Raw genomic sequence first — 15,000 nt, forward strand, 5'->3', positions numbered from 1 at the left:
GCCACCTTCCTCTTCCTCGAACTGGCGACGGGGAGATACGCTCCCTGTCCCGGGGCGAGACACCCAGCGACGGTCTCACGGCTCTCCCCGGTCGGAGCTACCAAAGGACCGGTCGTTCGTGCTGCTGCTGCTGCAACGGCGGGTCCAAATGCCAGCTTGGTTTGAACAAACCGAACCGACGTCGGCCTGTCCCCACGCTTACCTACACTACGTCTCCTCATAGTGATCTAAATGGAACTACTAACTGATCAAACTACTATTACTACTACTACAATATACTAACTAAACTGCACACTAATCCCTCACAAAAGTACTACTAGTTAGCACGACTAAGTACTTCTAAAGCACAGCTGAAACCTTACAATTATTCTGATATACTGTATACTATACTGTATAAAACTAGAAATATAGACTATAGGCTGATCTCAATACAAATATCTCTCTCTCAATCTCTCTCTCTCTATCTCTCTATCTATCTCTCTCTCTCCCCTACAAAACCTCGTCGATTCTGGGACGCCGCAAACTTTTATACCTGTGGTCAGGTATGCTGGCCAATCAAATGCCAGCTTCATTGTAGGGTGCAATATTCATTCTCTTGTGATACAGTGTTAGAAAATAGGGGGACACTGCCACCTAGTGTAATTTGAGAGGAACTGCAGTTTCCGGTCCAAACTCGCTGCCAAAAGCTCCGCGGTGAAGTTCAGACTGGGAAAATTGAAAAAAGATGTAAACAGATCAAAGACGAGTTACGGCGTCTTCGGCAGAATGAGCATGGCGAGCAAAGACGAGTTCCGGCGTTTTCGGCAATTAAAGTGTTAATGTATCATATAACCGATAGGGCATACAGACCCTTATCTGCACCTTTGTTAATTTTTTCACATTTCTATATTTAGATCTAATTTGATTGACTATATGATATTTATAGTCTCTCTACTATTACCCTGCCCATACCTGTAGCTCCCCTCCTCCATGCGGCTATGACGCCCACATTTCCCCAAGGGGATCAATAAAGGAATAACTTATCTTATATATATATTTATAAATAAATGTATAAATAGGCCGCTAGGTGGTGCAGTGGGCAAGGCGCTCACCAGCAATGCAGGATACGCTGGGTTTGAGCCCAGCTCTCCGCATTGCTATCAGCTTGGCTGGCCGTTCATACTAATACAATTGGCAGTATTAGGGGGTGGGAAGCTGATGGGTGGGGATCGGACGTTGTGGACAGCGACTCCTACAGGTCGGTTGGTGCGCCCGCGCAGCAGAATCAGGAAGCGACGGGGGCGGCGTGTCCCTCCCACACAGACCCCCGCCGCTGAGAGATTGCGCTGTGCAGGTTAAAAGATGCGACGGCTGCTTCCTCGAGTATCGGAGGGGACACGTGATGTAAGGCTTAGTCCACATTGCAGCCGGCCTGTGGGAGGCATGGCCTAACAGCGTTCGAGACAGGGGAGGGTAGAATTGGACGATACGAAATTGGGATGGGAGAAAAATAGAAAATGGGAGAAAAAGTAGATAAAAAAAAATTTATAAATACATGATGTAACTATGAGTTTTCTAGTCACCTGTACACCTCTCAACGGCGTCCTTTAGCCTTTGCTGAACATCACACAAGTCATGACAAAGTGACGCCTCTTTGGACTGATGGAGGGTCATCTGCTCTTTCAGTTTCATCTGCACTTCGGCGACCTGTCCCCTTTAGAAACAGTGGTGTAATCCAGATGTCGAGCCACCGATCAAACCAAGACACTAATCGTAATGAAAACATGACCTAGTACTGTATATCTGTATGTAGTGTACAGATACAGCACTCAAAACTCAAACCTCTCATGCCTCTCTACCACTCTCTACCACTCCTCTATTGTTCTTGACCGGGCCAGATTTCACACCTCCACTTCCTCCCACAGGCTGGGCAGATTTTCATCTTACATTTTTATTCGTCCCAAATGTCCCAGCCCCATCAGATTTCTTAGCTTTTTTCACTGTTTACTTATCATGCATTGCAACACTAATATATGGTCAGTACCCCAAGTCAGACTGCCCATATAAAAATTATTTTGGGGGTCTGAGGGCAGTAGCCCCTGACCCCCTCCCTGGGGAAGCACTTAAGTTAACTACCCTCCCTTTGTTCCCCCAGCCAACACCCCCGGAAAATTAACACCTGAGTAGACTTAAGTGGCACACAAGCAGCAACAAGCAGCAGACAGGCAGCAGAATTGGTTTGATTTTTGAGCGCTGCGTCTGTATGTCATAAATGTCATGATATCTGTATGTTGTGTATGTCATAAATGTCATTATGAATTGAAAATGGGGGACCCTGATGTAAACAAGACGAAAGTCTTTCTCTGGTCTGCATCCCCTTAACAATTGAGCCGTACTGTATTGTACCCATTCTACAATCTGTTAATAAAGTTTTCAATCAATCAATCAATCAATCAATCAATCAATCAATCAATCAATCAATCAATCAATCAATCAATCAATGACCTTACCGGTGCTCGCGTTCCATATTCGCATGCTTCTCTGCTAGTTGTCCAATTCCTCGTGTAAGTTCCTGAACGAGTGCCTTGTTAACTTGCAATTCTTCGGAGAAAAGCGTGTCGTTCTCGACCCGCAGATTCTCGTTCTGCAGCTCGAGTTGTGCATTGTGTCTCTTGTACCCGTCCTTGAAGTCGATCATGTATTGGTGGTTGCCGGCTAATATCCTGAATCTGAAACATGCATGTAAACACACAATATTCACATTGCATTAGTCAACATGACTTACCCTTCTCCCCTCGACCACCACGACCACCACCACCATGCCCCCCGTCGGACTCGTGAGATGAATCAGATCCATAGTATCTCCGACCAAGATCAATGTCCTCGTCAGATGACTCCCGATCTATAATGAATGCATACCGGCGTTGGTTGGCGAACTAACGTTACATATTCACAGTATACAATGAATCAATTAGCGTTAGGTAAATCATCATCAAAATATACACGTTTCACACACACAATCACATATACACGACCTTACCTGGTGGTTTCCAATCGGCGCTGCCGTCAGATTCATGCACAGTTGAATCGCTGTCCGATGAGGCTGAAGAAGATATCAGCACAGCCACCTTCCTCTTCCTCGAACTGGCGACGGGGAGATACGCTCCCGGTCCCGGGGCGAGACACCCAGCGACGGTCTCACGGCTCTCCCCGGTCGGAGCTACCAAAGGACCGGTCGTTCGTGCTGCTGCTGCTGCAACGGCGGGTCCAAATGCCAGCTTGGTTTGAACAAACCGAACCGACGTCGGCCTGTCCCCACGCTTACCTACACTACGTCTCCTCATAGTGATCTAAATGGAACTACTAACTGATCAAACTACTATTACTACTACTACAATATACTAACTAAACTGCACACTAATCCCTCACAAAAGTACTACTAGTTAGCACGACTAAGTACTTCTAAAGCACAGCTGCTTCTAATCTTCTAATTTGATTGACTATATGATATTTATAGTCTCTCTACTATTACCCTGCCCATACCTGTAGCTCCCCTCCTCCATGCGGCTATGACGCCCACATTTCCCCAAGGGGATCAATAAAGGAATAACTTATTTTATATATATATTTATAAATAAATTTATAAATAGGCCGCTAGGTGGTGCAGTGGGCAAGGCGCTCACCAGCAATGCAGGATACGCTGGGTTTGAGCCCAGCTCTCCGCATTGCTATCAGCTTGGCTGGTCGTTCATACTAATACAATTGGCAGTATTAGGGGGTGGGAAGCTGATGGGTGGGGATCGGACGTTGTGGACAGCGACTCCTACAGGTCGGTTGGTGCGCCCACGCAGCAGAATCAGGAAGCGACGGGGGCGGCGTGTCCCTCCCACACAGACCCCCGCCGCTGAGAGATTGCGCTGTGCAGGTTAAAAGATGCGACGGCTGCTTCCTCGAGTATCGGAGGGGACACGTGATGTAAGGCTTAGTCCACATTGCAGCCGGCCTGTGGGAGGCATGGCCTAACAGCGTTCGAGACAGGGGAGGGTAGAATTGGACGATACGAAATTGGGATGGGAGAAAAATAGAAAATGGGAGAAAAAGTAGATAAAAAAAAATGTATAAATACATGATGTAACTATGAGTTTTCTAGTCACCTGTACACCTCTCAACGGCGTCCTTTAGCCTTTGCTGAACATCACACAAGTCATGACAAAGTGACGCCTCTTTGGACTGATGGAGGGTCATCTGCTCTTTCAGTTTCATCTGCACTTCGGCGACCTGTCCCCTTTAGAAACAGTGGTGTAATCCAGATGTCGAGCCACCGATCAAACCAAGACACTAATCGTAATGAAAACATGACCTAGTACTGTATATCTGTATGTAGTGTATGTCATAAATGTCATGATATCTGTATGTTGTGTATGTCATAAATGTCATTATGAATTGAAAATGGGGGACCCTGATGTAAACAAGACGAAAGTCTTTCTCTGGTCTGCATCCACTTAACAATTGAGCCGTACTGTATTGTACCCATTCTACAATCTGTTAATAAAGTTTTCAATCAATCAATCAATCAATCAATCAATCAATCAATCAATCAATCAATCAATCAATCAATCAATCAATCAATGACCTTACCGGTGCTCGCGTTCCATATTCGCATGCTTCTCTGCTAGTTGTCCAATTCCTCGTGTAAGTTCCTGAACGAGTGCCTTGTTAACTTGCAATTCTTCGGAGAAAAGCGTGTCGTTCTCGACCCGCAGCTTCTCGTTCTGCAGCTCGAGTTGTGCATTGTGTCTCTTGTACCCGTCCTTGAAGTCGATCATGTATTGGTGGTTGCCGGCTAATATCCTGAATCTGAAACATGCATGTAAACACACAATATTCACATTGCATTAGTCAACATGACTTACCCTTCTCCCCTCGACCACCACGACCACCACCACCATGCCCCCCGTCGGACTTGTGAGATGAATCAGATCCATAGTATCTCCGACCAAGATCAATGTCCTCGTCAGATGACTCCCGATCTATAATGAATGCATACCGGCGTTGGTTGGCGAACTAACGTTACATATTCACAGTATACAATGAATCAATTAGCGTTAGGTAAATCATCATCAAAATATACACGTTTCACACACACAATCACATATACACGACCTTACCTGGTGGTTTCCAATCGGCGCTGCCGTCAGATTCATGCACAGTTGAATCGCTGTCCGATGAGGCTGAAGAAGATATCAGCACAGCCACCTTCCTCTTCCTCGAACTGGCGACGGGGAGATACGCTCCCGGTCCCGGGGCGAGACACCCAGCGACGGTCTCACGGCTCTCCCCGGTCGGAGCTACCAAAGGACCGGTCGTTCGTGCTGCTGCTGCTGCAACGGCGGGTCCAAATGCCAGCTTGGTTTGAACAAACCGAACCGACGTCGGCCTGTCCCCACGCTTACCTACACTACGTCTCCTCATAGTGATCTAAATGGAACTACTAACTGATCAAACTACTATTACTACTACTACAATATACTAACTAAACTGCACACTAATCCCTCACAAAAGTACTACTAGTTAGCACGACTAAGTACTTCTAAAGCACAGCTGCTTCTAATCTTCTAATTTGATTGACTATATGATATTTATAGTCTCTCTACTATTACCCTGCCCATACCTGTAGCTCCCCTCCTCCATGCGGCTATGACGCCCACATTTCCCCAAGGGGATCAATAAAGGAATAACTTATCTTATATATATATTTATAAATAAATGTATAAATAGGCCGCTAGGTGGTGCAGTGGGCAAGGCGCTCACCAGCAATGCAGGATACGCTGGGTTTGAGCCCAGCTCTCCGCATTGCTATCAGCTTGGCTGGTCGTTCATACTAATACAATTGGCAGTATTAGGGGGTGGGAAGCTGATGGGTGGGGATCGGACGTTGTGGACAGCGACTCCTACAGGTCGGTTGGTGCGCCCGCGCAGCAGAATCAGGAAGCGACGGGGGCGGCGTGTCCCTCCCACACAGACCCCCGCCGCTGAGAGATTGCGCTGTGCAGGTTAAAAGATGCGACGGCTGCTTCCTCGAGTATCGGAGGGGACACGTGATGTAAGGCTTAGTCCACATTGCAGCCGGCCTGTGGGAGGCATGGCCTAACAGCGTTCGAGACAGGGGAGGGTAGAATTGGACGATACGAAATTGGGATGGGAGAAAAATAGAAAATGGGAGAAAAAGTAGATAAAAAAAAATTTATAAATACATGATGTAACTATGAGTTTTCTAGTCACCTGTACACCTCTCAACGGCGTCCTTTAGCCTTTGCTGAACATCACACAAGTCATGACAAAGTGACGCCTCTTTGGACTGATGGAGGGTCATCTGCTCTTTCAGTTTCATCTGCACTTCGGCGACCTGTCCCCTTTAGAAACAGTGGTGTAATCCAGATGTCGAGCCACCGATCAAACCAAGACACTAATCGTAATGAAAACATGACCTAGTACTGTATATCTGTATGTAGTGTATGTCATAAATGTCATGATATCTGTATGTTGTGTATGTCATAAATGTCATTATGAATTGAAAATGGGGGACCCTGATGTAAACAAGACGAAAGTCTTTCTCTGGTCTGCATCCCCTTAACAATTGAGCCGTACTGTATTGTACCACATTACAACAATAACTGTGAACCGGACTTGCATTGCTGCACTATACAATACTTCATCCTTTGCAAGTCAACGCCCCCCCCCCCCCCCCCTCCTTCCATCAACTCACTGGACTGAAATATTTATATTTATTAATTTATTTGCACAAGCACTAGATGCACTTGGGACAATGATGGTATGTTATATATTGGGACATTGGGACATTGATACTCTATTACTTTATTACTATATTACTATTATTATTGACATTATTATTTTGCACATGTTATATCTTATGTTGTATGCCAGTGGTGATGTTCCTAACAAATTTCGTTGTACCAACAATGACAAATAAAGATCTATTCTATTCTATTCTACCCATTCTACAATCTGTTAATAAAGTTTTCAATCAATCAATCAATCAATCAATCAATCAATCAATCAATCAATCAATCAATCAATCAATCAATCAATGACCTTACCGGTGCTCGCGTTCCATATTCGCATGCTTCTCTGCTAGTTGTCCAATTCCTCGTGTAAGTTCCTGAACGAGTGCCTTGTTAACTTGCAATTCTTCGGAGAAAAGCGTGTCGTTCTCGACCCGCAGCTTCTCGTTCTGCAGCTCGAGTTGTGCATTGTGTCTCTTGTACCCGTCCTTGAAGTCGATCATGTATTGGTGGTTGCCGGCTAATATCCTGAATCTGAAACATGCATGTAAACACACAATATTCACATTGCATTAGTCAACATGACTTACCCTTCTCCCCTCGACCACCACGACCACCACCACCATGCCCCCCGTCGGACTCGTGAGATGAATCAGATCCATAGTATCTCCGACCAAGATCAATGTCCTCGTCAGATGACTCCCGATCTATAATGAATGCATACCGGCGTTGGTTGGCGAACTAACGTTACATATTCACAGTATACAATGAATCAATTAGCGTTAGGTAAATCATCATCAAAATATACACGTTTCACACACACAATCACATATACACGACCTTACCTGGTGGTTTCCAATCGGCGCTGCCGTCAGATTCATGCACAGTTGAATCGCTGTCCGATGAGGCTGAAGAAGATATCAGCACAGCCACCTTCCTCTTCCTCGAACTGGCGACGGGGAGATACGCTCCCAGTCCCGGGGCGAGACACCCAGCGACGGTCTCACGGCTCTCCCCGGTCGGAGCTACCAAAGGACCGGTCGTTCGTGCTGCTGCTGCTGCAACGGCGGGTCCAAATGCCAGCTTGGTTTGAACAAACCGAACCGACGTCGGCCTGTCCCCACGCTTACCTACACTACGTCTCCTCATAGTGATCTAAATGGAACTACTAACTGATCAAACTACTATTACTACTACTACAATATACTAACTAAACTGCACACTAATCCCTCACAAAAGTACTACTAGTTAGCACGACTAAGTACTTCTAAAGCACAGCTGCTTCTAATCTTCTAATTTGATTGACTATATGATATTTATAGTCTCTCTACTATTACCCTGCCCATACCTGTAGCTCCCCTCCTCCATGCGGCTATGACGCCCACATTTCCCCAAGGGGATCAATAAAGGAATAACTTATTTTATATATATATTTATAAATAAATGTATAAATAGGCCGCTAGGTGGTGCAGTGGGCAAGGCGCTCACCAGCAATGCAGGATACGCTGGGTTTGAGCCCAGCTCTCCGCATTGCTATCAGCTTGGCTGGTCGTTCATACTAATACAATTGGCAGTATTAGGGGGTGGGAAGCTGATGGGTGGGGATCGGACGTTGTGGACAGCGACTCCTACAGGTCGGTTGGTGCGCCCGCGCAGCAGAATCAGGAAGCGACGGGGGCGGCGTGTCCCTCCCACACAGACCCCCGCCGCTGAGAGATTGCGCTGTGCAGGTTAAAAGATGCGACGGCTGCTTCCTCGAGTATCGGAGGGGACACGTGATGTAAGGCTTAGTCCACATTGCAGCCGGCCTGTGGGAGGCATGGCCTAACAGCGTTCGAGACAGGGGAGGGTAGAATTGGACGATACGAAATTGGGATGGGAGAAAAATAGAAAATGGGAGAAAAAGTAGATAAAAAAAAATTTATAAATACATGATGTAACTATGAGTTTTCTAGTCACCTGTACACCTCTCAACGGCGTCCTTTAGCCTTTGCTGAACATCACACAAGTCATGACAAAGTGACGCCTCTTTGGACTGATGGAGGGTCATCTGCTCTTTCAGTTTCATCTGCACTTCGGCGACCTGTCCCCTTTAGAAACAGTGGTGTAATCCAGATGTCGAGCCACCGATCAAACCAAGACACTAATCGTAATGAAAACATGACCTAGTACTGTATATCTGTATGTAGTGTATGTCATAAATGTCATGATATCTGTATGTTGTGTATGTCATAAATGTCATTATGAATTGAAAATGGGGGACCCTGATGTAAACAAGACGAAAGTCTTTCTCTGGTCTGCATCCCCTTAACAATTGAGCCGTACTGTATTGTACCCATTCTACAATCTGTTAATAAAGTTTTCAATCAATCAATCAATCAATCAATCAATCAATCAATCAATCAATCAATCAATCAATCAATCAATGACCTTACCGGTGCTCGCGTTCCATATTCGCATGCTTCTCTGCTAATTGTCCAATTCCTCGTGTAAGTTCCTGAACGAGTGCCTTGTTAACTTGCAATTCTTCGGAGAAAAGCGTGTCGTTCTCGACCCGCAGCTTCTCGTTCTGCAGCTCGAGTTGTGCATTGTGTCTCTTGTACCCGTCCTTGAAGTCGATCATGTATTGGTGGTTGCCGGCTAATATCCTGAATCTGTCCTCTAACGTCGCTGATTTATTTTTTTCAAACTTTAACTGTCCTTCCAACTCCGAGTTGATTTTCTGCAGAGCTTGACAGCGAAGGAGCGTCTCGTCGTCGGACCTTTGTTTCAGGGTGCAAATCAAACTGGACTGTCCGCTGACCCTTGACCTCAGCATCCCTGTATCTGCTGCCTCCTCCTCGTCTGGACAGAGTAGCGTCTCCAGTGTCCTCTGGACACAATCGATGTCCTGTGGGAGTCGGTGGACATAATGTGACTCAGAGCGCCGTACACTCACTGTCTGAATAATACCTGCATATAATCCTTCTATACCTACTTATATACACCTTCATCGTATAACCCATACAACTCTGTATGATAGCATGTACAATAATGCTGTATATACCGTATATAAAATTATGTAACAGTTGTGACAACGTCACCTTAAACTTCGATGCCCCGAGGGAGCTTCGAACCCAGGTCTCCCACACCGCAGGCAACAACACAGACCGCTAGACCAAGAAGTGAACTCACTGCTTTGTAACATGTCTATCTGTCTTTTGAGGGTGAGAGTGAGTTTAACCCCATAGCACCGCTACTCACCACAGCCCTTCGTGACTCCGCTTCACGATACCATCCATTATTACACTCACCCTCCTTAAACTCACTCCACTCCACCCAAGGCATCCGGGTCACGGCACCATTGTAACGGTTGTGACAACGTCACCTTAAACTTCAATGCCCCGAGGGAGCTTTGAACCCGGGTCTCCCGCGCCACGGGCAACAACACAGACCACTATACCAAGAACTTCAAGTCAACTCACTGCTTTGTAACGTGTCTATCTGTCTTTTGAGGACGAGAGTGAGTTGAACCCATAGCACCGAGCACTCACCGCAGCCCTTCGTGACTGCGCTTCACGATACCATCGCACCGCTACTCACCCCAGCCCTTCGTGACTGCGCTTCACGATACCATCGCACCGCTACTCACCCCAGCCCTTCGTGACTGCGCTTCACGATACCATCGCACCGCTACTCACCCCAGCCCTTCGTGACTGCGCTTCATGATACCATCCGTTACATAATATTCGTATAATATTAGATATCTAATATTCTTATATATTAGATTCAAATGTATCTAAATGCAATAGTAATATACAATGTACAGATGATTAAACTGGGTATAAAATATATAAATTAGTACTACTGAATAATAGTGCTAATCAGATGTATGTGTAACGGATGGTATTGTGAAGCGCAGTCATGAAGGGCTGGGGTGAGTAGCGGTGCCAGGATGGTATCGTGAAGCGCAGTCACGAAGGGCTGGGGTGAGTAGCGGTGCCAGGATGGTATCGTGAAGCGCAGTCACGAAGGGCTGGGGTGAGTAGCGGTGGTGCTATGGGTTAAACTCACTCTCACATCCTCAAAAGACACATACTTACTTACTTATCCTCTTCGTCCCAGTTGGGGCATAAGGCCGCAATCATACACTGCCACTGAATCGTGTCTCGTGCTTTGGCCTGCGCTTCGTCCCAGGAAAGACCCATCTCCTTCAGCTCCATCATCACTGTCCTTCGCCAGGTGTTTTTTGGTCTACCCCTCTTTCTCTTCCCAACTGGGGTCCATCTCAAGGCAACTTTGGGTAACCTTTCATTGGGCATCCTTAATACATGGCCGAGCCATCTTAACCTCCGTCTCCTTATCTCAAGGGACATATGCAAAAGACACATAGACACGGTACAAAGAAGTGAATTCATCTCTTGGTATAGCGGTCTGTGCTGTTGCACGTGGCGTGGCAGACCCGTGTTCGAATCTCCCTCGGGGGATCGAAGTTTGAGGCGATGTTGTCACAACAGTTACATATGTACAGAGTTGTAGTATTAAAATGTACAGTGATACAGGTATAAGACACTATGGTAGTAAGTCATACTGGCCAGCAGCGTAACTAGTAAGAGTAGGTAAGGGATATGTACAGATATAGAATGAATTAATGAATGTATTCACACACATACACACACACACACACACACACACACACACACACACACACACACACACGCGATACAATACAATAAATATCATCATCATCCAAATTGTGTGCCAGGTCTCCCAAGAAGCTATTTAAAAATTTTGGAGGGAGCCTGATCACAAACAGAGGCAAACAAAACATATAACATGGATAGGCTTACATACCTACTTACATACATACATTAATATTCACAGTGATACAGGTATAAAGACACTGTGGAAGTAAGTCATACTGGCCAGCAGCGTAAGAGTATAGGTAAGGGATATGTACAGATATATAGTACAGATATGTAAAAAGGATTATATGCAGGTATGTACAGACAGATGTGGATTGATACAATAAGAATATATGAATGAATAAGTAGGTATATAGAATGATTAACGTTATATTATATGCAGGTATATTCAGACAGATATGGATATATATATATATATATATGTGTGTGTGGTAAATATAAATGTATATACGGCACATTGTACATGCTATCATAGAGGTATGGGTAGACTATAGTATGAGGTAGGTAGGTAGTATAGTAACATTATGTGTGTTCTGTTTGTTTAACATAGCTAACCCTAGATTAGTTGAGTTGGCCACACAGATTTAAATTTAATGCTAAAAACCTTACCTCTTTGTCGCCGCTGATCATCTTTAAGTCTTTTGTGTTTCTCTGCGGTGGTGACGCCATTCCCTAAGTAAATAAAGTTATTATCTAATATGCGTTTAAACTGATGGATTTGAAACTTTCTAATTACCTCTGTCTGTGCTCGTCGTTTCAGTTGTGGCGCCTGGTTGCTATTGGCAACGGTCTCGGCTCATCACAGCAGCAGGTGTCTCGCAGTGTCGCACTCTCGCCACACGATGGGGCTGCTGCGCTACATATCAACGCAACGTGGTGCATGTTGTGATCTACAGTCTATAACTCTTCTTGAATGAATGAATGAATGAATGAATGAATGAATGAATGAATGAATGAATGAATGAATGAATGAATGAATGAATTAATGAATGAAAACTTTATTTAACAGATTGCAGAATGGGTACAATACAGTATGGCTCAATACACACACTTGTTAAGGGGATGCAGACCAGAGAAAGACGTTTGTCTTGTTTACATCAGGGTCCCCCATTTTCAATTCATAGTGACATTTATGACATACACAACATACATGACATCATGACATTTATGGCATAGGGACATACATGACATACAGGTATATAGTACTGTTACATTGTGACATATACGATTATGCAAATATACAGTAGGCCTACTGTTAACCAGAGATCCTAACAGAGATTATATATATATGATGGGGAGGAGACTGTACATTAGGAGGGGGTGGGTGGGGGGGTGGTAGAGTCTTGAAGGACTTACTTTATATATATATATATAATTGTATTGTTTATTTTTTACTTCTCTGACAAAGAGATAATAATAATAATAATAATAATAATAATAATAATAATAATAATAATAATAATAATAATAATAATAATAATAATAATAATAATAATAATAATAATAATAATAATAATAATAATAATGTTTTTTCATCAGTTAGCCTATTGCTTTGTAGTGATTAGATAAGATATTCCTTTATTGATCCCCTTGGGGAAATTCGGGCGTCATAGCAGCATTGGGGTGGGGGAGGGGGAGGGGAGGGGTACAGGTATGGGCAGCGTGCAGCGTGAATATTAAAGGCAACCAACTTGTGTTCAGCTTTTCTCTGATTGGCCACGACCCCACGCCGCTAGCCTGCCCCCTTTTGCCGCCAGCACAAGCGGCAGGAACCTTCAAGTTCCCTGCTGGAGTCGTTACAGCCTCGTCTGCACGGAGAATTCCATCCCAAAACGATAGTCTAAACGCAAAATTAAAAGTGAAACCGTAAGACGACTTTTGCGGTTTCTGTTCAGACTCTCTCCGTCTAAACGTAGCCTTATTTGTTTACACTGCTTGTGTTGTTTTTACTACCTATACCCCCCCCCCCCCCCCCATCCCCCATGCTGCTATGATGCCTGCATTTCCCAAAGGGGATCAATAAAGGAATACCTTATCTTATCTTATCTTTGTATTTGTATTGTATATATACAAATATATTACTTCTGTGACATTTCATTTTGACAACAAAGATTGTCAAATATATACAATTATATAGTCAGTAAATAAAATAAATTAATTGATTAATTAAATAATTACATTCATTAATTCTTTTTTTTGTATCCTATTGCTTGTATTATTATTATTATTATTATTATTATTATTATTATTATTATTATTATTATTATTATTATTATTATTATTATTATTATTATTATTATTATTATTATTATTATTATTATTATTATTATTATTATTATTATTATTATTATTATTATTATTATTATTATTATTATTATTATTATTATTATTATTATTATTATTATTATTATTATTATTATTATTATTATTATTATTATTATTATTATTATTATTATTATTATTATTATTATTAATTTATAAGAACTTGAAATAAACAAACCCCGGCCTCGAGCCACCAGGGCCCCGTTCCATGTACCGGGATAACCGAGTTAGCCGGATAACTTTAGCTGGATAACTCGGTTAGCCTGACTTTCCGATTTCATGTACCAGGATTTCCCAAATCACCATGACAACATATCCAAAAGTTTGAGCCTGCTCGAAAGCAGAGTTCAAGTTCAACTTAGCCGGATCACGCAGAGCCACGCCCCCGCAAAGAAGTGACAGCCCGTTTCCTGAAACTATTCCCACAGTCTACGATCTGCATTATACCATTCTGAATTACGTTTTTGTGCTCCATTCTTCCAGAGGGGGCTTTTGAAATGTAAAATAGACCCAAAATGCTGATATTAAATTCACTTTGTCCTAAATAATGCACGTTATATATACCGTGGCGACGGTGGCGCTCGCTCGTGCGACGTACACATGATGTGGTTATTTTAATTGTAACTGGGATTAAGATGTCTGATGAGATGCGCTGTTTGACGGATTTGAGAAATTGAATGAGCCGTTGACGTCACATGAATGCATGAGGATAAAGAAATAAAACTTCATTCAAAATAAGGGATATTCTAAACACGGGTCTCTCGTTCATTAATGTATAAACAATGAATCTATCCCATCTGGCACAGTGGCCCAGCGGTAGCGCTCATGTCTCCCAACCTAGCGATCCGGGTTCAAATCCCCGTGTTTCCAATATGATTTTTTTGAATATAATATTAATGATTATACGCCAAAGTAGCCTGGTTTTAAGTTAAAATGTTATAAATCTACATGCATTGAGGATGTCATTCTTTATATAGCTCTCAACGTGCACCAAATTGAATTATTCCTATATTGCAAAAAGAAGGAAAAGACTAGGCGGGTATTGAACCCCGGTCGTCCGTGTGGAAGTCAAAAGAACAACCCGTTGGACCACATAGGAGATAAGTTAAACATTGACTATACATCAATCAATGGGCAAGAAAGCCGTCTCGTAATTCTGTATAACAGTTAACTAGTTATTTTCGCTAGCAAGATCTCATTTGATTATTCAA

At 43.5% G+C, this 15,000-nt stretch overlaps 2 protein-coding genes across 2 annotated transcripts in view; one reads left to right on the forward strand and one right to left on the reverse strand.

The window, feature by feature from the left end:
* LOC311228451 (coiled-coil domain-containing protein 89) overlaps positions 1 to 12,136 on the reverse strand; it is a gene marked incomplete at both ends in the record, with an annotated part of 32,403 nt that extends 20,267 nt beyond the window's left edge. Inside the window, 6 exons of the mRNA XM_084314358.1 lie at positions 1 to 44; positions 2,573 to 2,708; positions 4,705 to 4,836; positions 7,185 to 7,316; positions 9,305 to 9,672; positions 12,077 to 12,136. The exon at positions 1 to 44 is cut by the window's left edge and continues 83 nt beyond it. Of these exons, the coding sequence (XP_084170484.1) occupies positions 1 to 44; positions 2,573 to 2,708; positions 4,705 to 4,836; positions 7,185 to 7,316; positions 9,305 to 9,672; positions 12,077 to 12,136 (872 nt within the window). The remainder of the gene's footprint in view (positions 45 to 2,572; positions 2,709 to 4,704; positions 4,837 to 7,184; positions 7,317 to 9,304; positions 9,673 to 12,076) is intronic.
* Positions 12,137 to 12,309: 173 nt separating this feature from the next.
* The window catches only part of lrp2a (low density lipoprotein receptor-related protein 2a), a gene marked incomplete at its 5' end in the record, with an annotated part of 335,411 nt that continues 332,720 nt past the window's right edge, over positions 12,310 to 15,000 (forward strand). The window contains 1 exon segment of the mRNA XM_084314359.1: positions 12,310 to 12,343. Coding sequence (XP_084170485.1) covers positions 12,310 to 12,343 — 34 coding nt within the window.

The sequence above is a fragment of the Notolepis coatsorum genome (assembly GCF_963971535.1).
Source record: "Notolepis coatsorum genome assembly, chromosome: 5".
NCBI classification, from domain to species: Eukaryota; Metazoa; Chordata; class Actinopteri; order Aulopiformes; family Paralepididae; genus Notolepis; species Notolepis coatsorum.